Source organism: Crotalus tigris, unplaced genomic scaffold (assembly GCF_016545835.1).
Source record: "Crotalus tigris isolate CLP2741 ecotype Arizona unplaced genomic scaffold, ASM1654583v1 scf7180000017947.1575755, whole genome shotgun sequence".
Classification (NCBI taxonomy): Eukaryota; Metazoa; Chordata; class Lepidosauria; order Squamata; family Viperidae; genus Crotalus; species Crotalus tigris.
The window spans coordinates 1,353,291-1,379,168 of record NW_024096739.1 but is presented as its reverse complement, the minus strand read 5'-3'; the positions used below and the strand labels follow the sequence as shown (position 1 = coordinate 1,379,168).

General features: G+C 37.1%; 1 protein-coding gene across 1 annotated transcript; it reads right to left on the bottom strand.

Annotated features, from left to right (window-relative positions):
* Positions 1 to 129: 129 nt before the first annotated feature.
* PARD6B (par-6 family cell polarity regulator beta) lies at positions 130 to 24,719 on the bottom strand. The gene is made up of 3 exons (XM_039345266.1): positions 24,415 to 24,719; positions 17,481 to 17,703; positions 130 to 3,856 (listed from the first exon to the last, which is right to left on the bottom strand). The coding sequence occupies exons 1-3, from the start codon at positions 24,493 to 24,495 to the stop codon at positions 3,027 to 3,029; spliced, it is 1,134 nt and encodes a 377-aa protein (XP_039201200.1). The 5' UTR covers positions 24,496 to 24,719; the 3' UTR covers positions 130 to 3,026.
* Positions 24,720 to 25,878: the final 1,159 nt, after the last annotated feature.

Below are 25,878 nucleotides of genomic sequence, written 5' to 3'. Positions count from 1 at the left end.
AAATATGACTAGCATATGATTAGTGCCGACTGATTTTTGTAAAATCAAAGTTCATTTAGTCATATATCATACATTAAAGTGGTAAGAAAAATACTGACATTTGAGATTTTATACATGTTCATGTAAAAATTATGTTGCATAAAGTTTTTAATTAGAAAATGTGTAAGTCGGAACAGTACATGACAAAATCCTACACAACACACTTATGGAAGAACAAAGATTTCACAGTTTAGCTTGACTTCATCTGGAGCTGAAAAAGCAACTCCCAAAAAGTGTATCATTGTAGCCACATTTTGCTTTTGTTCAGATAAGGTGCACTTAAGAGGCTAATCTGATTCCAAACTACAGGGGAAGAGGCTTAAAATTTTCATCTTTCTTAAAGGATTAAAAGATCTAAAGAGAGTTTTGATTCTCTGATGAAACAATACAATTATTCACTATTACGTATAATAGAGAAGCTTTAATAAAAAGCTGAATGTGATGCATATATAAAATATCTAGGAGAAAACCAGGGCGCTTTGCAGACCAAATATCTTACCCTTTTTGGTGTGTGTGTGTGTGTTAAAAGTTGCACGCAGGTCAACCCCCTAGGTATCTCTCTCTAGTCCAATGATCTGCATCTTTAAGATGTGTGGACTTCAACTCCCAGAATTCCCCAGCCAGTTTTAAGTCCACCTATCTTAAAGTTGCTGAGCTTGAAAAACTGCCCCTTCTGCTTCTCCCCGATGCTAGCTGATAAAAAGTTTAGAGGTAGTATGTAGAAGTCTATGTCAGTTATTGTATATTGAAGCTCAGTACTACGACTGAGATCTTTCTCTATAGTTATACATCTCAAGCTAATACGTATATTATGTTTAAACAGCTTGATTTTTTGAAGATTCAGTAAGAACACGGTAGTCATAAATCTCGCTATAGTTCTGTCATCCTGGCAACTGCATTACATTGTAATAATATGTGATGCAGCCTGTCATTTTAGTAGCAAGAAGCACTAGCCTCTCTCCCTCTATAGAGTTCAAAGATTTTGCCAAACTCAAAAAAGAGCTCTGGTTTTCTTAAACATGATGCTGCTTCAAAAACAAGGATGTTTTTACAGGTACACACACATACACATGTGTGTGCATATTTATGTACAATATATATTTACTGTATAACATACACAGTCCTCTGATAATACAAGCTACCTGACTGAGGCTACAATCTTAAGGAATGGAAATTAAGCACAGTACATAATAAACATTTCTTTAACGCTGTAATTGTAAATACAATAGATGCAAAATGATAAAACATAATCAGAATATTTACAGAAATGTCAAAAAACCAGAATCAAGAAGTTAAGCAACACGGAAACCAATAAATTTCCACAATAAATTAACATCCAGTTCTTTCACTAAAGGTTTGGATTCCATGCTTCCATGACAGTTAAAAGTTTAACATCTATAATATAATTCATCAAGCTAATTCACAGTAGTACCAAACATACACACAGTAATTTCTATTGTGGAATAATTTTTCCTGCAATTCTGGATTGTTCCTCAATCACAACTACATAAAGAAAAAAGATATAAAGGTTAAATATAAAATTTCCTTTGCTTAGAGCTTTATATTTTAAAAAAGCCTTTTGTCAAAGGGAAAGAAGTTCAAATTATATTTCCCATGTTCCTGATTATACACTTTGTCTTCTTTAAAGATCTCTTCCACTGTAGAAGATACTTCTAATCGTTAAAAACAAGTCTGTATATAAGATACCTGATTGCCAAATCTATTCTTAGAACTTGCATTTGGAATTAAAAACACCACAAAAAGCATTCACATTATAGATATAATAAAAAAAAAAAACCCAGTCAACTTCTTGGCTTGGTAGCCTTCTGGGCAAATGGTTCTGTAATGGATCTGCTCTTCTTTAAGGAAGTTGTTTGCTCACCTGGGCTGTACTGGTAGTGCTCCAAGCAGCAATGAGCATTCTCAAAATTCTCTTAATTCCATTGAATGACCTAAAGTGGGTTAGGTTAGGTTAATTCTAGTTCTGAATATTAAAAAACAGGTAGGGGTGGGGAGCAAGATAAAAAGAATGGGTCTTGCAGCTGCTCAAAGACACCAGGTCCTGATACCACATTCTGCAACAACCACTAAAGTCAACAGAAAATCCCGTTGCTTTAGTGGAGTTGGGTTATACTGCAATATTTTTGATCACATCATTTTTCACTGAATGGGTAGATAATTGTAAGTGATAGTCCTAAGGCAGGGGTCTTCAAACTTGGCCCTTTTGTGACTTGTGAACTTCAACTCTCAGAATTCCTCAGCCACACACGATGGCTGAGGAATTCTGAGAGTTAAAGTCCACAAGTCATAAAAGGGCCAAGTTTGAAGACCCCTGACCTAAGGGAACAATTTAACTGGCTTTCAGTAAGTTGCCTTATCCAGTAGAAATTTATTCCTCCAGCACAAGGAATAAATCACAATACAAAGATTCATAAATTAAAAACAACCACAATAGTTATACCTCCCAACTAACCATTCCATTAGTAAATCCAAAGTATAGTTGTGTGAATAGTTGCATTAAGATTTATGAAAACCGAAATTATTAGATATGCTATGATAAATCATTCTGTAAATTTTTAATTAATACATATTGGGACACAGGTTAAAATGTTGGTATCTCATATTTAATTACTTTTATTAATATTTTTAGGTTAAAATAAGGCATTCTCTGGGCTGGATCTCATTTGAGTTCAAGATGTGTGCAATGAAATACAAATATGCAGACAGACCCATGATAAGAAACAAAAATGGAAAAAGGACATCACACCTTTATTCTGTCTTAAACATGTAAGATGAGAGCCAGCCCATGTTTCAAAAAAATATTACTCAGCTAATTTCAAAATGGAACAGATGAAGTGAATCACAACTCCATTCTGTTACTATAAAAAGCCACTGAAATATAGTAATTGAGAGGTATGTACTGTATAGGTGCCGCCAAGCAGGTATAGTTTTTGGCCTCTTAATTTGAAAAAGCAACTGAAGCACTTTCACAATGTGATGATTGTCCCATCTTCTTCTAAGGTCTTTTGGTCAGAACCCTGAATTTTAAATTCCACATTAATGTTGCTTGTTGAACAGTACAAGTTGACTTCTCTGGAAGAAATGAAGCCATTCTGCATTGGCTCATGGTGGGTCTCAGTTTGTGTCAGTGAATCCAGACTTTCACTGGATGGAGCAGCTTTTGGAATTTGCTGTGGCTCCCCATTATCTTCAATGATTATATCATCTTCATCACTGTCTTCTTCCTCAGGTTGGTAGCGTGGCACAATGTGTGGAGTGTAACTTGGAAGGCTGTTATCAGTAGACTGTCCTGAGCTACCAGAAGTCCGGCTGTTCCTAACAACATTGTTCCTCTGGTTTGCTGGTCTCACCGTAATTATCAGATTACGACTGTTGGCAATCATCATATCTGTAACTTGATCGAGGCTTTTTCCTGAAACTTCTATACCGTTCACTTCTAGGACTTCATCATTAACAGCCAGTAAACCTGTGCTTTGAGCCAGACCTCCAGGAACCAGCCTGGATATGAATATACCAGGAACTTTTTCTAGCCCATGAGGGGTTACTCTGACACTAGAGCCATCTCGTATATAAAATCCTAGAGGCTTCTCAGTTCCATATTTATAAAGCCGTACTCGGCGATGAGTTTCTGGAAGTATGTCCACATCAATAATAGAAGACACTGGCCTGAAGTCTTGTGGCAAGCTAATAACAATGTGTGGCTTTTTCCTATGGTTATCAGGACGCAGCACATTGGATAAGACGTTTTTCTTCCTTGTCATGGTATCTGTTCCAAAGGCACTATAGTCTGCATCTTCTACAAAAGTAAAGGAGAAGGAGAAAATAATGTATTAGTAATTCTTACAAGGCAAAACATATTCCAAAGAGCCTCTAAAACATCACTCATTAAAAGATTCTGTTTGAAGTTTTCAACATGATATAACACTTTTCTCCTCCTAATTTATTTTACAAGCTGGTCAACAGTAGCAGGAAATTTTATACATATACATACAGTAGCAGGAAATTTTATACATATACATACACACAAAACCTACTTCCTGGCTTTGACTGGGGTCCAACACCTTCATGGCATATATCACACAGTCTAACAAATCACACCTTTTCTGCTGCCCACAAAGATATACCCAGAATCACTCTACTGAAATCTCAACAACTTATAACCAAATAAAGTCATTATGGTTTCTTGCAAGAAGAAAGCAAGCAAGAAAAATTCAAAAACAAGAATAAAAGGTTACACTTTTTCCAAAAATTCAATGTATAACCACAAAAATATTGCTATCTTGCCCTATTTTATCATTACCCATACCATAGAGGAATAAAATCAGAATCATTTATTGGAACAGTTCAAATTTTACCAAAGAGATAAGATAAGATAACCTTTATTTTCATTTTTTTACTATGGGCACAAAGGCACACATCAAAAATGAAATTTAGTCGCCCGTTCTCAAGTGAAACACATACATGACACATCCCTAGACATACTATGAACAACATATGTATAGACCCACACCCCTACAAACAGTTGTAAGTGTTTGAATTTGCAAAAACTCAACAGTCAAAGAGGGTATAAACTAGGAAATTAATGGTACTGATTAACAATTAATCAGTGGAACGACTTGCCTCCAGAAGTTGTGAATGCTCCAACACTGGAAGTTTTAAAGAAGAGACTGGACAACCATTTGAAATTGTATAGGGCTTCCTGCCTGAGCAGGGGGTTGGAATAGAAGACTTCCAAAGTCCCTTCCATTATTCTGTATTCTGTAATGTTCCTGACATAAATGTGGCTAGATTGTCCCAGTTATACCAAATTACACTGTATTTAAGAATACCTTAAAAGTTGAAAGACCTTCGCGGTATATAAATATGGATTGATCAGGTAAACAGCAGTCATACAACAAATTGCCCCCAAACAAATGTTTTGGGAAATAACTTTTAAAGCAGTGGCCTCCAATCTTTGGGGCATCAGGGACTGGTTCCATAGAGAAAGCTTATTCTGTGGACTGGAATAAGTTTTGCCCATTACCGCATCCCGTAAATTCGCTTGTTTGCATGGATCGGTTGCTGGCATGCCACGGACCTGGGCTGGGGACCCCTGTTCTGAAGTCAAAATTATTCCTTTTTGTTATATACTTGGTTAGGAAAAATCCACCTTCATGGGTTAAAATATGGATTTGTGAGCACCTAGAAACGATTACTAAAACCCAACGAGTTTGTTAAAAACAGATCATAATAGAAAACTTATTGCCTTCTTTGACAAAGTGACTAAATTAGTGGATCAGAAAATTGTTGTGGACATAGTTTACTTAGACTTCAGTAAGGTATTTGACAAAGTAGACCATAGCCTATTTCTTGATAAGATAGAAAAATGTGGGATAGGCAGCATCACCACCAGATAGATTCATAACTGGTTGACCAACCGCACTCAACGTGTAGTCTTCAAAGGAACTACTGTACATCTACATTTTCATAAACAATCTTCATAAACAATTTAAATGAGAGGACAGAAGGGCAGTTCAGCAAATTTGCAAATGTCACCAAGCTGGAGGGAATAGCTAACAATTTAGAAATAGATTCAAGATACAAAAGGATCTTGACAGACATGAACACTGTGCTCTATCCAACAGAATACAATTCAGTGATTAGAAAAGTAAAAGGAACAAGAAAAACCAAATGCACAAATATAAAATAATGGTACCTGGTTCAACAGTGGTGACTGTGAGAGAGATTTAGGTGTCCTAGGGGACAATCACTTATACATAAGCCAGAAGTGTGCTGCAGCTGCCAAAAAAGCCAATGCAGTCTTAGGCTGCATCAGCAGAGGGATAGTATCAAAATCACGTGAAATGACAGTATTGCTGGTAAGACTGCACCTGCAACGCTGCATCCAGTTCTGGTCATAAGGGGTCTGGAGGTTAAACTGTATAATCATTGCTGCGGGGTCTAGTCTATTCCAGTATTTGAGGGGCTGTCACAGAGAAGCGGGAGTCAACCTACTCTCCAAACCGCCTGAGGGCAGCACAAGAAGTAACAGCTGGAAGATCATTAAAGTCAGATCCAACCAAGAATTAAAGAGAAATTTCCTGGCAGTGAGAACAATTATCAGTGGAACGACTTCAGAACCCTCCAGAAGTTGTGGGTGCTCCATCACTGAAGGTTTTTAAGAAGAGCCTGGACAACAATTTATCCAGAATGATAAAGGGTCTGCTGGTCAAAGAAGGGGTGGGAATAGAAGATCTCCAGGGTCTCCTCCAGCCCCATTATTCTATGTTCTATGAATTTCTAAAAATTCATTTTGCTTAAAGGTGATATTAGGTCCATTATAAATTTTGGATCTTTTTCTTTTTGTTCTGGGATTTTAGCATAGATATGTCTGCTAAAAAAGCAGAAACTCAAAGCATTCAAACAAATAATCAGTCATTCGAGGTAAGATATGTACTTGAGCATTCTTTATTCCAAATGTGCTTCTATGCTCCATTTTTTTTTACTTCTCAACTTTCAGTATTTGAGAATAAAAAGCATGAGGATGGGCAAAGTGCCAGGGGACCCACTGCTGCCAAGTATCTGGATAACAGCTAAATGACCTGGTTTTAATCTCCTGAAAACAAATACCATTCCACAAACTTTCTTCTCTGCCCTCTTCCAGAGTAAGTAAAATGACTGGCAACAGACTAAATAAGTAACATATTTAAACACTGGAAGATACTTTTAACAAGTGGCTGAACCACAAACCAATATTTCCAGCAACCTGCATACCAAGTAGAAAAATGCTCCTCAATTACTGCAAAATACTTCAGTTCAAAAAGAAGAAAATAAGTTTTGATGAAATACTTGTATTTCTACAGTCATATTTAATTTGTAAGTATTGCAAGTGAACCATTTTTTTAAATATTTGACATTTCAGAGCAATGCTGTTTGAAAATTAGAGCTGAGGTAACTGGTACATAATGGTACAGCATAACAGAGTCATCTGAAATATGCTAACCCTACCAGAATCTTGAAATCTACTTTGATAAGGGTATTCATACTTCCAGGAAAATTATCTACAGATGTCTAGAAGATGTTGCAAGACTCTAAAAGTTGCTTTATTCTAACATAAACATACTTGAGCTCATTTTCAATCAGGTTACACATTATCGTTTATGGTCTTTCACAACTTGCCACAGAAAAACAGTGTAATAAATTATTTCTATACTGGAAAACGGATTATAAATAATTCTAATGTTAGGGACTACATAATTTGACAAAAAAAATCTGCATATCCTACAAAAGCTGTCATAGGAATGTTCTCTGACGGTAAGAACTCTAAGCAAAACTCCATATTCTTGAGGAACTGTGATAACATCCGTGAGGTCTCACATATTCCTGTAAACTCAAAAACTAGAATGGATAGGAAAACTAGAGGAGAGTATTAGTGGTGCCAACAACCTGTTTTCCATGGAATCTAGTATGTTCTATTTTATCCCCTAGTGGAAGAATCCAGATAATATTTCAAGTTCCGAAACAGTTAGAAAATAATCCAAATCTGTTATTTGAGCAAGGAAAGAGTCCATTCACAGAAATGGGAGGGGGATCTTTTTAAAAAACAAACAAACAAACCCTGTATCAACATATCTTGATGGAAATATTTTTTTTTATTATGAAAGTGGATATAGAGCTGAGGAATTCTGGGAGTTGAAGTCCACACATCTAACTCTAATCCTATAACAAAGGGGAAAGTAGGAGAGAATGCAAAAACTACAATCTGCTTAAATTAGTTAAGTCTCCCTGGGAAAGTAGTTTGGTAGAATTTTGACTGGTTTCCTTATTTGGATCTTACATAGTATGACATTTTTTCTGTTCTTATTTTCTGATTTTTATCAATGCCCACCATCCAGAGTCACAAATTGTGAGAACAGCATCTTTAGAAATCCTTTAAATAAATGGAATGCAAATGAAAAATGGGAGCATGTAGTATGGCTTTATATTAGGCAGGTATTCCAGACAAAAAATTGCAAATTTTCACATATTTTAGAAATATATAAATGTCACTTATTAGTGACTAGAAACCTCATATGGACTTTTTGCTGAAAAATGAACTTGTGATTTATGGATTTTAAGATTAGAAAGGGTAGCTTATGGAAAGAAGGAAATTATGATGTAATCTTAGAGAAAAATATAAATCCGTAACTGCTATCAGGAAGATCGAAAGATCGAAATTTCTTTGGAATTGTTCCTTTTTTCCCCATTTCTATTTCTTTTTCTACATTTCTTGTTCATTTTCTTATTAATTTTCTTTATACTTCTTTAATTCAAAATTTATACTTTTTAATTGTTGAAAAATCTCAATAAAAATTAATTAAAAATACAAAGAAGTATGTAAATGTAATTAAAGCTGCGGTACGTTTGTAGGTTTGGGTAATGCTCAATACTTTGCATGAATATGGAGTTAAAGGCTAGTTGCTAAATACCTCAAGAACATTTCATAATGGGAGTAAAATATAAGTACAACAAATGGAATGCTTGGGGGATAGTTTAACTTTAAGCAGAGAATAAGACAAAGATGTGTGATGTTCCTTGAATGGTTGATATGTTTATAAGAAATATTGATGGTGACTTTAGAGGCGAGTTGGTTAGGGTTATGAATATATGTTTAGGTTTACATACATATGATCCCATGTTGTTGGCTGAGAAACCAAATGATTTGGAGCAAATCCGACACATCGTACAATGTAACAAGAACTACAGAACTGAAAATTAATGTTCAAGGATCAAGGAAAAATACTATGAATAACTAAAAGTGAGAAATACCTAAAAAGTAGAGTAAGTAGTCAATTTTCTGTGGTTTGACCGAATGCTTAGCAAAGATGGGGAAATGGATGGAGAGAGAGATTAAAAAGAGAACATACAGTTGTGGTGCTTTGTGAAGAGTAAGTATCTATCAAAATGTTGGGAAATACCCAGCTAGGACAGGGAAGAGGGCTCAAGTGGGGAATTATCCTTGATTTTTTGCATAGCTGCAAAAGATCTAGAGCTGATTTCCCCCTCCCCCCAGCTCCATGGAACCTTATCTACCTGTTCCCGAAGGAAGGCAAGCAGTCTGGGGAGATTCCTGTATTATAGGCAGCATATAATAAAGTAGTCACCTTGAATTCTACATGAGTGGATCAGCTTGCTTGAGTTTGACACATGAATATAAAGACCCTACAAAATATAGATAGAACTTCATATGAAATGAAATGAAAACCATTATATCAAAACGATTCCTTAAAAATAAATTTCTGTATTTCCAAATAAACTTTATCTATTCTTGAAGCTTACAACCTGAATTTTACTTCACAATGTTCAATGGCACATTGTTTTTAAATGATCCAGGAACACTTGTAATAAAATTGTTATGCAAATGACAATTGTAATTTGCTTTGTATAAATATACAGATAGTCCTCCTTTAGTGACTGCAATTGGGAAGTTGAAACGAAGAGGCGGGGGTTACATGAGAGTAATCAGGCACACAATGTGAAGTACACATCAAAAGGAATGCACTTGTGCTGGCTGTTTGCTTAGTGTGCTTGCAGTTGCAAGCCAAGTCACTTAAGAGGCAAACAAAAGCCTTCAATGTGAAACTGATTAAGGACTAGTCTGTTTCAGGCAGCAGCTGCAAGCTTGGCTAACCTTAAGTTGTAGTTAGCCATTTTTAGGGAAGATGCGCTCTGGAGAAAAGTAGCATAGGAAGATGCTTAGGCAATCTGTCCACTCTCCAAAGCTGGGGAAGGGTGGGAGAATAAGTATAGGTACAGGACACCTACTGGCAATCATGGCAAACACATAACACACACACACACACACACACACACACACACACAGAGAGAGAGAGAGAGAGAGAGAGAGAGAGACTTTTAAATCACTATCATAACTGTGACTGGTCTCTGAGATAAAAGAGGATTTATCTTCCTAAATGAAGATGATCTTTATCTGTTTTATGGCAGAACAGCAGCACACAGTAGTTTGCAGACAGTGCAACCAACTCTCTCTCACACACACTTTATTAAAAAATACTGATATAACCCCTAAAACTGGTTTCCTCTTCAGATCATGTAATATTCTAAATATCTCAAAAATTACAGATGGCAAATTAAAGTATATGTTAGTTTTCTGATCAATATCCCATATCCTTTTTCTGGAAGACTAACTGATGTTTAATTATAATTTAATGGATTCAGACATCATGCTAAGTGACAGCAACTGGCACTGCTTAACCAAGAACAAAAAGTCATATTCTATTATTAAAAGCTTCTTAGCTTGCCATGAAATAACTATATTTCTGGGTCTGAGTGACACTCTCAGCTAATCCAAAATACAACTGAGCATGCTAGGCAATTTTGTCAATATATACAGTATAATTTAAAAACTCAGCAGGGTGGCATGCATGACTGTATAGCCTTGTGATAACCCTTGAATAATTTATTTTAAGGAGTATTCTTCCATACAGAGGAACCATTGTTCTGACAACTAATCAGTTTAAATTTGCAGCAATAATAAACCAGAAGTAAAAGCTGTTATCATAAGTAACTGGAATGCCTACAGGGCAGAAAAGGTGAACTGCTTTTAATAAACATACTCACTGCAGTGAACCAAAATCTGCATGCTGAATATATGACACAGATATCACCTAAAGTTTACATTGGCCAACTGTACTGATTTAAATCACCCCAAAGCCTTTATCAGACATCTTGCAGCAAAATATAGATTTATGTTGTATTGTTTGTACTTGACTGCCTGTTAGCAACTCTGAAAGCATGAAATGACAATAAGAATAGTACAATTATACATTGTGTATGCAACAACCTCCCCTCTCCCCTTACTTTTGGAACTTTTTTGTTTGAAAATGGGTTATTTTCAAGAGCTGTGGTGGTGCAGTAGTTAGAATGGTTAGAATGCAGTACTGCAGGCTAACTCACTGCTCATTCAAGGAGTTCGATTCTGAGCAGCTCAAGGTTGACTCAGCCATCCATTCTTCTGAAGTTGGTAAAATGAGGACCTAGATTGTTGGGGGGCAATATGCTGACTCTGTAAGCCACTTAGAGAGGGCTGTAAAGTAATGTGAAGTGGTATGTAAGTCTAAATGCTATTGCTATTTCTTCACTGAGGAGTTTGCAAGCCACAGTGAACCTTATAAAGTTGTCTTAGCGTTAGCTAACACCCATACAATCTTCATTTGAGCAAATAGGGCCAATAAACCATCTGCAGCCTAGTCTGCCATTACTGTAAGTAGGTCTCAGGCTTTTCCATTGTTAAGACACCAGAAAACTAAGCCATGAACAAACTAAGAACATTTTTCCCCATGTTTCTCTTGAGAGCACACATCCAGAGTTCATGTTCAGTATTAATATTTGAGTTGGCTAACCAAGCAACATTGATACTTGATATAATACTTGAGTTGGTTAACCAAGCAATGGTTCTACCATCAGAACTGATGAAGCTTCTTCTTCATCCAAGAAGAAAATGTTTTCTTCTTCTTCCTCAAAGTAGAAAAAAAATAACAATCCAGTTGCCTTTTGAAGAAAAAAGCACCTTTGAGATAACCAAGCAATGATTGGCTTATTAATATATCCACTCATACTGTAAGTGAATTTGCTGCTGAGTCTGTTCTGTTATTATTTAATGGGCACCAAATATTGTCAATATTTTACATCCAATCATGAAATTCCATTTGTACAAAGCTTCTACTACAGGTAGGAATTATTTTCATATTTTCATTTGTGTCAAATCCAATTCCTTAATTTCCAAAACTTTATTAAATCTGGATATTGTTTTAACTAAATATTCTGCTCCCCTTTTCCCATTTTTCACAAGCATAACAGTAAATGAAAACACTTGTGAAGATTAAAAGTGCTATTAAAGTGTATACCTTATGCTAATATATGCAAGGTTTGAAGCAAAGATTGTGTGGAGTTTTTTTTAAAAAAGTGCATATACATCTACTTATATCTCTTGGATGAAGACTTAACTGAGTAATTACATTAGACAGAGTTTCTTTTTCTGTGTTAAATGGGGTTATTTCTCTAATGAGATGATATCTGCTATCAGAGCTTACTATTTCCTGCCTTTCCATGCTGCCTCCCAGGAAGTTACAGATTCCAGACAGGCTGTATGTGTGTTTTTAGTGGAGGAGGATATACATTCATACACACAGATTTCTTGCATAACTTTGGATGTACTCCTTATCAAGAGACACAAATTCTAAATTCCTTAGCAAAAATTAAGCCCGATAAGAAAACACAGCCTTTTGCAAATGAGTAGAAAAGTTGCATACGCTGAGTAGTATTATTACAAAATGCTGCTTTCAGTGCAAAGTCTAAACTATCAGATTACTTCTCTTAATGGCTATTGTGTAAGTTGAACTAGTTTTTTCACTCTTAACATTTCAGCAAGCATGTCTTCTTTCACTGAACTATGATCAATTTTCTGGATATTTTGTTTCAGAAAAACTATTTTTAACCATAGAGTTGAAAGAAGCCACCTAGACCAGGGGTCCCAAACCTATGGGCTGTGGGCTCTTGGCCAGCGGGCCACGGAAATGGATGGCCAATGCATGCACGTGTGGGCGCGCATTCCCACCCTCCACTCGCTAGCATCCGTGGTCCTGTTTGTGCACTGGCGTGGGGTGGATGTCCACAGCCCTTTTGCGTTTTCGCAAATAGGGACGCTAGCCCACGTGGTTGCACTGCCCATTTGCGCATGCACGAACAGGGCCACTAGCCACTGCGGAGGTGTGCATGGCTATTTGCACATGAGCACGGTGCCAGCGCATGCTGCATGCACAAACAGGGCCACTAGTGCCATACCAGCTACTCTCCTACCCTCCGGTCCATGAGCCCGGAAAGGTTGGAGACCTCTGACCTAGGTCAATACTCTGTTTAGGGCTGGAATCCAAATTAAACCACAGATAGATTGCCATATAGCCTCTGATTAAGCAGATCCAATAAAGGGGAGACAATTGTGAACTGCTTCTATTTTAGGAAGGTTTTTTCTAGCTGATGAGAATCTATTTCCCCTTACCACAGATCCATTATTCTATGTCCTGCACTCCAGAATGAGAGAGAACAGGTCCTGGTTTTCTTCCTAAGGTTCCTGAGATCATAATTTTGCAGAAATCTCATTTAGCGTGACTAAATGTAATGTGCAAGAAACTTTGTCACCGAGTTCAGATACATAAAAGCAAAAAGCAACCTACTCTGTAAGAATCAAGTCTGGTTAAAGAATTGCAATTAAAATATAAAAGTAAAGGTAAAGGTTTCCCCTGTCCAGTTGTGTCCTACTCTAAGGGGTGGTGCCCATCTCTGTTTCTTAGCGGAGAGAGTCAGTATTGTCCGAATACTGTGGTCATGTGTCCAGCATGACTATATGCTGAAGTGCACAGAACACTGGTATCTTCCCATTGAAATGGTACCTATTTATCTACTCGCAGTTAATAATAATAATGATGATGATGATGTTGGAAGGGACTTTGGAGGTCATCGAGTCCAACCCCGTTCAGGTAGGAAACCCTACACCATTTTGGACAAATGGCTGTCTAGTCTCTTCTTAAAAACTTCCAGTGTTGGAGCATTCATTGCTTCTGGAGGCAGGTTGTTCCACTGGTTAATTGTTCTATCAGGAAGTTTCTCCTTAGTTCTAGATTGTTTCTCTCCTTGATTAGTTTCCATCCATTGCTTCTTGTCCTGCCCTCAGGCGCTTTGGAGAATAGCTTGACTCCCTCTTCTTTGTGGCAGCCCCTGAGATATTGGAACACTGCTATCCTGTCCCCACTCGTCCTTCTCTTGCATGCTTTCAAACTGCTAGGTGCACAGGAACTGGGGCAAGTAATGGGAGCTCACCATGTTATGCAGCCTCTGGGTCTTGAATCCAGGCTGTCAGCTTTCCAGCTGACAAGCTCAGCTTGTCTAACTGCTGAACCACTGCACATAACATAAAGATACACACACAAAAATCTACACAATGCTCTAAACAGCATTTCAAAGTAATTCTGTATCATAAATTTCAAGACTTGGGTACTGAAAACATTTCTATACAGTATAATTGTAAAGGAGGTCTTTAGTATATCCAATGTCTATTTTTAGAATTTGTAAAGAATTATTGAATTACCAAGCAGTTGATGAACAATTATTTCAAAACCTTTCCCACAGATAAAATACAGGCTAAGGGGAGATAAAGGATTAACATTTATAATGAGCCTAGCCACAGGTTAGGAGCTAAAACGTAGAAAGTTGCCACATATGACCCCCCCAGAATGTAATAATATTTTAGCCATGACAGAGCTGTAATTAAAAAAACCCTGAACAAATATATTGTAAGAACCAGTTCTCAGTATTTGTAAAATCAATATAAAATTTCAATATCTTTGGAAGAAACAGGAGCTGTTTCTTATCCAAACTTAGAACTGCAAAACTCTTTTAGTTCATCAGAAAATATGGATGCATTATGTATACATTGTTAGAGAAACAATATACATACATGATGCTTAAATGTAAGAAATAATCCCATCCCTACAAAGTGGATTTGCTCTAATCATATGACTATTAAAGGACTTTAGCCACAGTTGCTAAATTTGACTTATGAATCAGTCTCTTGCTTCAAGAGACTCAGCTTAGATCTTATCAAAATTGACACTGGGGGAAATACATATGATAGAAATGTGGGGAAAACTAAAAACACCAGGAGCAAACCTTTGATATCAAAAAACAGGAGCGAGCAGAATGGCAAACATCTTTACTTGTATGCATGCAATACAATGGGAGTTACTTGTGTTAGGACTGTGGTCTTAAATATATGGTTGTGTAAACAATTGGATTATTTGGCTCTGGGTTTCAATAATTATGACTTGCCATTGAAGGAGAGTGACTGGGGCAACCAACGGGCCTCTGCTTTCACTCAGAAGCAGAATGGATTCTTTGTGTGACTGTAAAACACAGAAATAGACACTATCTTGGCATATCCAAGCTATTTAGATTCCAGAGTACAATACAATGACCTGATACACTGACTATACATGAAATTGGCTGCTGGAATGTGTATTCCATTGTTTACCAATGTTCAGCCACCATTCACTATTCAGCTTCCCCATCATTATGTTTAGTACACATTTCAGAGTAGCCAAATAAGTTTTCTATCAAAGGTACTTTGAACAAGAGAACATCAGTTAGACCTGACTCATAGAAAGGTTGAAATACCAATGGATTTTTCATTTTATTAGCTATATCAGATAAATATATTTCAAGCCCTCTATAAATAAACTTACATTTTAACTAAGACAACCGGTATTTCCAAATTGTGTTTATTCTTTAGAATCTATCTGTCTGTCTGTCTGTCAGTCTATCCATCCATCCATCCATCCATCCATCCATCCATCCAAATTAGCCCCACCTTTCAACTGGGGGGAGGGGGATTCAAAGCAATGGTCACTGGAGACAAGGCCTTTTCTTTTGATGTGCCCAAAATCAAAAAATCCCCCATTCCTCGCAAATTTGCCAAGAACCATTATATAGTCCCCAAAATACATTTAAAGGTTCTATTGTTGACTTCTGTATCTCTAGTCCTCCATGTAAAAAATATAACAAAGTCAAAAAAATTGATTCGTTCTTCCTTCCTTCCTCTAGCTCTTGAGATTCCTTTGTTCCAACTCATTCATATCTGCCCGTCATTCCATACAGAGCAGCTGCAGTTCTCACTGCTTAACTTGAAATGCACATATCTATCTTGAGATACCTTACTTCAGTGTTTATTAAAGCTAGTCCTCAACTTACAACCATTCATTTCGTGACCGTTCAAAGTTACAGTGGCACTAAAAAAAGTGACTTATGACCATTTTTCACACTTACAACCATTGCAGCCTCCCGTGGCCATGTGATCAAAATTCAAATGCTTGGCAACTGGCTCATAGTAGCAGTGTCCTGGTGTCACATGATCACCTTTTGCAACCTTCTGACAAGCAAAGTCAATGGGGAAGCCAAATTCATTTTACAACCATGTTACTAACTTCACTATTGCATTATTCACCTAACTGTGGCAAGAACGATCCTAAAATGGAGCAAAACTCACTTAACTGTCTCGCTTAGTAACAGAAATGTTCGGCTCAATTATGGTCATAAGTCAAGGACTACCCAGATGTAATGGTATTCTGTGGTATCCTGTTAAATCTGAGATTTCTCATCCTTGGCAGCTTGAAGATGTGTGGACTTCAACTCCCAAAATTCCCCAGTCTGAAGTCCACACATCTTCAAGCTGACAATGTTGAGAACCACTGTCTTAGCGTGTTCTCCTTGAGCTGATAGCTTGTAGAAGCATAAGAAGAATCAGCTAATTTCCCTTCCCTCTCCTCTTTCACACAACCCCACTTCCTTCTTCTGGAGAAAAACAATTCATAAGAATTGCAGTCTAATTCAAAGAAACCTTTTAGACCAATAAAACATATTTTATATCTAAAGAACAACAAGTCTCATTTCACACACAAACACAGCCAGTTTTTTTTTTCTTTGCCCAAGGAAGCAGCATATCTTATTGGTACACAGCACTTAAATTGCAGCTTCTCTCATTTGGGCAACAGTAGAAGTAATGAAAACACAAAGGGAGGAATATGTAGCCAAGAGGCTCCTTCTTGATCCAATCATAGCTGACTGGATCTGAAGAAGGGCAGAATCAGAGATGTTACCTCTGGCATGAAAGCTGGCTGCGTGACTTTGGGCCAGTCCCTCTCACTCAGTCCAACCCACCTCAAAGGGTTGTTATTGTGGGGAAAAAGAGGAGGAGGTTCACCCCATTGGGTTACTTATGAAAAAGTGATAATGGCAGGGTAAAAATCTAATAAAAAAGCTTCTCAATAGAGCTTTTTTTTAAAAAAAAAAATTAAGTAGAAGTCATGAATAATTTTAAAACTTAAGACTAAGACTCTGTTTCTTAATATGCCATCTAAGATAATCAAATTATATTTTTTCATGTAATTGTGCTGGTGTTTTTATTTTAAATTTGCAATTAACTATCACTATTGTGCATGTATTCCTTCATGATCAAACTCAGCAAACAATATTCAAATGCTACAAAGGAGGTGAGACTGATATCAAACTTATAAGGCATGATCCAAGGATTACATTAAAGGTGTTTCAGTTGACAACCATGCCCTGTCAAAAATGTGGGGAGAGGGAAAGCACCATTCCATTTAATCTTATGTACTGAAACAAAATGAAACAAGATGGAACCTACTGCACTTTGTACAATTTTAGATCGTGTAACAAGACAAAATGGACAGAAGCAATTCAGGATTAAATCATTCAGGAATTCTCAAGCCAGCACTAAGTTTAATTCCAGCAAAAAAAGAAAAAAATTAAAAATAGCATCCATTTAACACAAAGAAACTTACTGAAGGCTATAATACTAATTAAATGCTTACCTTTCCTCTGAATAAAAATCCGAAGCAAAGGATTAGCAGTAGAGACTGCTTTGTGGTAGTTGTCATCATTATTAATTGGTAGGAGATCTCCATGAATGTCTGTATATCCAACTAAGACCTCAACATTGGGTATTTTGTGAACATGCTGAAGTAATCCATAGAATTCCTCAAATTTGCCAGGCTTTGATTTCTCCAAAGAAAACCGTCGGAACTCTGCACCAAACTATAGGAACCAGAAAACATTAGTAACACTCAGACAATAGGAAATATATCAGAATACTTTATAACTGTCAAATTGTCAATTACATGGTAGGGATTGCACCCAAGAAAATGAAAGTTCTTGTTCCCAATCATTTCTGAAATGTCTATATAGCGTTGCATTACAATACCACATACTATGTGGTAAATAGCGAATTCCCACTTATCATGACTACAATAGAATACATGTAATTCAGAGTTGAACTGTGGAGTCCTTAATGTGGAGTGTGGCTGTTTGCTTGCAGATGCTTCATTACTTCACTAAATAATATCATCATGAGTTGAGTAATGAAACATCTGCAAGCAAGCAACCAAGCTCAGAGAGCATCAAGGACTTCACTTATCATGACTGTTTATGCAACCCAACAAGAACAGAAATATGGGTTGAGTAATTTTTCATTTCAGGCAAATTTTCAGTTATATTTAATTTTCAAGTGAGTAAGCTAAAATCTGAGAAGCTAAAACACACTGCAATTGCATATAACTTATTTAACTTTTTTTTGGTCTGGTCTGACCATAAGACTTTGGATAGTGCACCACAAGGAAAATAAAGCACAAGACAAAAACAAACTTCCCATCCCCCATTAAAACAGAATCACACATTAAAGGAAAGGTAATACACAAACACACTATGACCAAAATCCCATTGAAATAAGATGGTGGAACTGCCAATCAAGCATGGCAAAACAGGGCAACTGTTCCCACATTATATTCCAGAGGGAGGAAGTACATCCAGCAGGACCAAGAAGAAGAAGGGCCTTTTCCATGGTGGCTCCCTCTCTGTGGAACATCATCCCCATGAAGATATGTTTGGTCCCCATTCTGATATTCTTTCACAAGGCCGTGAAGACCTGGTTTTGCCAACAAAGTGGGATGGAGCTCATCAAGTGGCTTATTTCATTGATTGTTATTGCCAGAAGGTGGGGGTGAGGTTATTGCTTTTTATTGTTTTTATATAGGGTTTTTATTTTTGTAAAGTCACTGAGAGTGAGTTAGGTGGTCATATAAATTTTCTTAAATAAATAAATGTCAAGCCACTGGTCTTCCTCATTCTCACTATTCCCAAGATTCTTGTCATTCATACATGATTTGACATATAATATTCAGTAACTTGAAAAACAGTAATTACGGCACAGCAAACAAATGGATCTATATATTTGTAAATTTTTCTTTCCAACAAATGTGTTCTCTATCCAACAGAATCTGGCTATTCAGTAAGTAAGCACAAGATTACACAGTAAATCTCGTAAACCATTTCCCCTTTTCAGGTTCAACTACAATTGAATTTTATATGCTCTTCTGTTACAAAATGCTCCATGTTCTTGCTCACTCACTTCATAATCTAAAATTCATTTTGAAAGGAAATACCAAAGTACTTCTCTACATCCTTCTAAATCATTACCTTCCTAGCTTTGGAGGCTATTATTTAATAAGGAATGTGGTAGAAGCATTTTACACCTGAATGGACAGGATGCTAGATTTTTTTGGTTCATGCATGTCACTTACATAATTATTTAAGCCTGTATATTAGATGTGCAAGTAGAAGAGGAATTTATAAGTTTCCTTGTCCAACAGTTGCACCTGTGGATATTCCAATATGCTGCACTCTGTACATCTCACAATGCCTCTGACAGAAATAGCAATGGAGAAAAGATTCAAATGATATTTTCTACATTTGAGTCCAATCAATCAATAGACAAAGCCTAAAGATGAAGACGCTTTTCCAGTTCTGCTAACAATGTTTTAAAAAATGTCAAGATAAACATGCAAAACCTTTAAAACCAAAGTAGTCAAAATGCAGAGAAACAAGCAACTGCACCCACACCTACAGAAGTCTAACAGAAATTACTAACGAGCCAAAGTAACAGCAAATATTATTTACAGCACTAGGAAATCTATATACATGCATGTTTGAACAGTTTTTAAACTGAAGTTCAAGTGTACGTGAATTTCAAGTAACATTTCAACTTGCTTGGCCTAAATTTTTAAGAAACTTGATACATTTCCAAGTCGCGGAGGTCTGAATTTGACTTAAATTTTACAGAGGCTTACATGCAGACTTGCGGCTGGAGATTTTGCCTTAATCTTCAAGAGATTCCTGACCCCCTTGATTTTACAAGACCATTTTACATAGTCACAGATAGGTTCAATCAATTTCCAGACCCCCAGACGTTCAAGACAACATCCAGGTTTACAAAGATATACACAATGTCAGCAGGTTTATGGTCAAATGAATCTTAAGGGACATGGTGTTCCAAAGGACAGGCACAATGACAGAGAAGGCAAGCTTCTTGATCCCACCAGTTGGTATTGCTTAACAGATGGGACCTGGAACATGCCTACCTTGCCAGAGTTAGTGGGATAGGCAGAGATAATCAGATAATGAGTCCCACAAATAGCCCTGCCTCATGAAGATCTTTATAGGTGGTAATTGTCACCCTGAAGTCTATTTGGGGGACTAGCGCAGCTTGCAGAGCAATGGTGCAACACAGGCATACTGTCTGCATCACTACATGCTGGGTCAATTGTAGCTTCTAAGTGCTCTTCAAAGGCAGCCCAGTGTAGACCACGTTGCAATTGAGATGATCAAGGCATTAGCAACTGGGAATGGCACTTCCTAATTCAGGAAAGGATAGGGTTCATAATTTTAGCAGTCAATAATACAATGATAAAATCTGAACTTAGAACTAGTTGTGAAAACAGTTATCACATATGGATGAACCGATCAAAGTAATAAAAAATCATTCCTGTTAAGTCTTTTTATTAGATTTATATCTCAGCTTTATTTGTATTACCTAAAATACCTCCCGCCTTCTATTATCACAACAATCCTATGAGGTTGACTAGACTGCAAGAGAACCACCTCAATACTCCACCTTGGCTTGTAAAGTATTTAAATAAATGGGCTTAATTTCAAACCATCTTGCATTCTTGTAAACATCTTTGTTTATAAGCCATCTAGAGTTGCTGTGACCAAGTAGACAACTATATAAATTTTCCAAATCAGTCAATAAATAAAATCCTATATAGTCTATTAAGTTTATATTATACAATAATCAAACAAAACAGATGTGTTATGTTGTCATACTTGTATATCTACATTTTAAAAAACTGCATGAGTAACTTCTGTCACATTGGTAGAATTATAGGCTGTTTCCAAATATTTACTCTGCAACCCTTATGCTTTGTTCCCTCACTTTTCCATGATCCAAGCCAAGCCAACCCAAGACAATCTTGTTCAGTATTAGTATTTTTATTCACTGTGTGCTTATACCTAAGTACCAGAAAAGACCTATTTTTGTCCTATAACAATAATAACATTGCATTATATAAAAAGTGGATTAAGAGAAAGTGACCGATGCAAAGTCATCCAGGGAGCTTCCATACTAAAAACTAGATCAGACACCATATTGGTTTTCCATAGTACACTTGTTTGAGATTTGATACATTTTCCACAGGGCTGAAAATTTGTTTTTTTTAGTAAAGAAAACTAAGCCTGCATTTATTATTACTCTTCCATCTTCATTAGAGTGCTTTCGAAGATTGCTCCCTTAGCTTATTCATTTTCTTCTTGTATGCCATTACATTTCCCTCCATGATGTCTTATTTGTTTGTGTATTTCTTGTATTTATAAAATAATTACCCACACATTTTTTCTGTTTTAATTTTTTTTACTTTATTCTATAATTATTTTCCCATCTATTTTTATTAAGCTTCATTACAGATCATAAACAGACGTATACTTAAGAGGGTAATAGAGATTAAAAAAAAATCTCTTCTCCTGACCACATCATCATGCCATAGTTAAAAGATCAAGGATCAGATGAAAGATGAAAGGGAAAAATATGATAATCTCCAGGCTCCACTCTTGTTCAGGATAAAAGGTTGTTTTAAGTCTATCCCACACCTTCAGGATTGTTCACTTTCCCAAATTAAATATATATAAAATATATATATAATATTTGTAGTGCTAGATATCTTCTCAAAATGCAAGTAGTGTTGAAGATGCAATCATGAAATAATGATATTTGCTACACAGGAATATAACATGGATGGAACATATTCCCCCTGACTGGTGCCAGTCAGTTTTTTTTTCTGATTTGGATTCTTCATATACATTGAATTTTTAGACTGTAATTTTTACTACAAAATTCAATGCATGCACGTGCAAAAAAACCCTAGTTCTCTGCTTTATGGTCCTTTTACATGATTCTATAAATATTTTCCCACTTATTTTCATCAAGTTTCACTACAGATCACTAACAGATGTATAGTTATGAGGAAAAGATAAATAAACATTTTATATTCATTAGCTTTTGTTATTCATAATTAAAGAAATAAACATTAGAGCTTTAGGAAAGATTGATTTCATGCCCTGTTTTCTGTATGCAACAGTACATGTTTAAAAGAAACATGAAAAGTGGCAATACACAAAAAATATTGTTACTCAGATACAACTAGGAACTGCAGTTATACCTTCATTTTCAGAAAGCTTTGGAACTTGCAGTTTAGAAATGCAGCCAATCTGTAAAATCTACAAATTATTGCGATATGGTGACCATTGCAAGCAAATTGTCTTAGTAAAAAGAAAGTTACAAAAAAGGAAATACAGTACAGAGAATTTAGATTAGGAATACATTAATATTTTAAAGGAGTGGTAAACCTCACTATATAAATAGGGAAACAAGAATATGCAGATTGTATTTCACATTAAATCTAAAACCCTGGAGGCCAGGTAAATGTTTTTTAAGGAACACATTTGTTGCTTATCTAAAATTTTAGTTATCATCAATAAAAGGATTTAAACTATAACTCATAGCAATTACTGTCAAAACATAGTTTTTCCTCTTAATAAAGAACAATGCCAAAACACTTCACCATATCTACTAATAGTTAACACAAAAGTAAATGAATGATAAAATGTTCCCTCCTAGTCAGATTATAGTATGACACATCCTGTTACTCAAAATGTCATGTGTATCACAGTGTACCTCTTTAATTTGTGGCATGACTACACAAATAATAAAAAGAGCAGCTTAATCTATAGAAAAGTATAATGTACTTGGGTGTGTACAAGAACACAGAAGTTTAGAAATCACCTCAGGGTACATATTTTGTACAGATACAATTAGCATATTCAGGGCCTCTGAATATTCCCAAATCCCCTAAAATGGAAATTAGTCTATGCTTTTTTCAAAAATAATCCACTGTAAAATTGTATTATTACATCAGTTTGTTAACTTTTAATATCAGAACGCAAGCACCTAGATGTGCACAATTTCAAAAATGCTTACAGTATCCTGGTATACTTAAGGGTATACTTAAATTTCCATGGCTAAAGGAAACAGAAGGCTCAAAATGGCATCCCCTACACCCTGTTCATAAGAGATTTTACAAGTTCTTAAAATGTGATCTGATCTGCAACCAGATTAAAAATGTTTAAGCTAAAAAAATATAAAGATATTGAGGACAACTTCTAAATAATGTAGTACATAACATCTTTTAAACGTTATCTAAGGTTGTATGGCACACTGCAGAATCTGTGGATTAACGGCTATGCCTGGAAATAGATATGGTGACTAATCACTGCTTCCTCAGGTAAGACAGATACTTGATAAAAACAAGAATACTTCTCCCACAAATAGCAAAAGAATAGAATTCTATTATAATTTCTGAGATTCTTCTGTCTGGGCAAAACTAGTTATTACAGCAAGGAACAAATATGCTGTGTATAGAGCGGAACGCAAACTATGGCAAAGAGGTAATGCCTACACATAACCACACCCTATTAGTTTATACCAATCATGAATATTGGCCTACATCTCCTACTTCTATAATCATCCATATTCCCTTTAAAGCTTCTTACTGTATCTTTCCAAACACATAGATTATAAAGGTAACAGGGAATTCTAGCATTTTCCTGTACAAAACAAAATGGTTAATACTTAACTCAGAAGAGTTAAGTCATCTTCTAGTGAATTCCTATAGTGCAATTGTTGCACCTACTCATTTAAAGTACCATACATTTTTTATGAAGCAGGATTCTGGGGACAAAATTACTACCTAGTTCGACTCACTTTATAGCTGACACTTAATCCCATATGAATGTCACCTAACATGTCATAAGAAGGAGGGAGGGTAGGGGTAGGTTTTAGTGACAAAAAATGAGATAAGTTTGTTTGGGGTGGGCAATTCATCATCAATCCACAAAGGTAACACACACGGAATGTTGTTTCTTCTTAGTACATAATCACATCCTAATCCTTATCGGATTTTTTTTTAAAAGAAAAAGGTCGTAATTCAAGGTTGGCGGTGAACTGTAGTCACCACCTCTGATCGAAACTATTTCCCTTCACCCTACAGCAGGTACAACGCGAGTGCCAAATAGGTGGATGGGATTATTAAGTCCTCAATAGAAAGGCCCTCTCTACATGGTCAGGAACACATTCACCCTCTGCTACAAAGGGGTAATAAAAGCCAATCCTTAATTAAACGAAACCCTTCCTCGCCCCGAAACAAGACAGCCGCCTCCCTTAGCAATGTTGTCTTCCCTCCTTTAACTACAATTTTAAAAAATCGGACTTTTTGGGGGGGATTTTCCTCCCTCTCCCAGCCACTGAAGCCACACACGAGGAAGCCTATCCAGTTCCCACTCTGCTTCGCGGACGCCACCCACCTTGCTCTTCACTTCCATAGTGCCGAGGCCGTGGCTTCCCCCGCTGCCACTGCTTCCTCCACCTCGTTGGACCCGGTTCATGCCGCGCGGAAACTCGAAGGTCGGGTCCGCGAGGCGAAAGGGGAGAGCAGCAGCGGGTCGCTGCTCGGCCGCCTTCCACTAAACCCGCTGCCTCCCGCCTGGCTCTGCGGAATAGCAGACGCAAACTCGCCTGCCCGGGAGCTAAAGCAGAGGGGGCGTGCGTGCGTACGTTGGTGCGTGCGTGCGTCTGCCGGCCGGGCTGCCTAGCGCTGGCACCTGCACCTCCAGGGAGGGGAATCGGGATGGGGTGAGACGGTGAGCAGGGCACGCATGCGCCGGAAGGGACAGCCCCACCGCACCTGCGAGCTCTAACGCGCCTGCGCGCTTGCTTCTGCGGGAGAAAGAGGAAAGAGGCGATACACCTGCTAGAGCAGGGCCGGTGGGGACGGGCCAATGCGCTTGCGCCCGGCAAAAAGGTGAAATACCTGCTGGCCTGGATTCCAAAGATGGATTAAAGGAGGGCGCATGCGTGTTTGGTTCACGCCATAGACAATTAACTGGGGGAAAGAGATCGGGAAATTCTGTCCGCAGGTGGGGGTTGCAGGTGGAAGCGCAAGTTTCAGAACAAGAAGCCTTCTCTGTGTAATTCCTCTTTTTGTACCGTGCCTTTTTTTTTACCCCCAGCAAGAAATACAGGATTTTTCCCTTTCGTTTTATTCCACAACAGCTCCCGAGGAACTTCTTAGCTGAAGGAATGTCAGTCCAGAAGCTTTGATCCTAAGGAGGCCCATAGGCTGATCCTGATCAGGGAGAAGACAGACAGGATGGACATTAGGATGCAGACTCCAGGATCTGGAACCCCTGTTGTGTTCAGCCATGCAATAGTTGTATGGATGAGGTGGATTGAATAAACACAATTGGCCCAATTTATCATCATGCTTCACTGCAATTTAGCAAGGGTGGTGTAAAAATCCAGGTGAAAGATTCAGACAATCGTATTTTGCCTGAAAAAGGCCCCCAATCAACGCAAAAGAGAAAAATCATTGTGCCTTCCACATTGTGCTGTGAAAGGAAGATAAGCCATGGCAAAGCATTGTTAATTAAAAAGGACCAGAAATGCTGGGAGATCATATAAAAGATTTATAGAGGAACAGGAGGGTTGTGGAAAATTATCGCTGGCTAAATGATGAATTATGGGGACAAACTACTACATGTTTGCTCATAGTAAAAGATATTTTTGCAAACTGAGGCTGTTGTAAGAAGATCTATGAATATTTACATACTGTGCATTGGGTATCATACCTGGCGAACATACAAGGTTTTCAGATTTCAAAATATCTGAATTAGGCAGAGCATTGCGGAAGGCATAAAACTGAACAGGTTAAAATGCAAAATGATATTAAAGATCTAAAATTCATTAATTCAAAAATGGCTGTGAACTAA

Bases quoted from the DNA above. Each gene is read 5' to 3' on its own strand.
- PARD6B (XM_039345266.1), bottom strand. From the start codon at position 24,495: ATGAACCGGGTCCAACGAGGTGGAGGAAGCAGTGGCAGCGGGGGAAGC. The intron at 17,704-24,414 runs GTGGGTGGCGTC...TGGTTCCTATAG, and splicing joins CTATGGAAGTGAAGAGCAAG to TTTGGTGCAGAGTTCCGACG. The intron at 3,857-17,480 runs GTAAGCATTTAA...TTACTTTTGTAG, and splicing joins GATTTTTATTCAGAGGAAAG to AAGATGCAGACTATAGTGCC.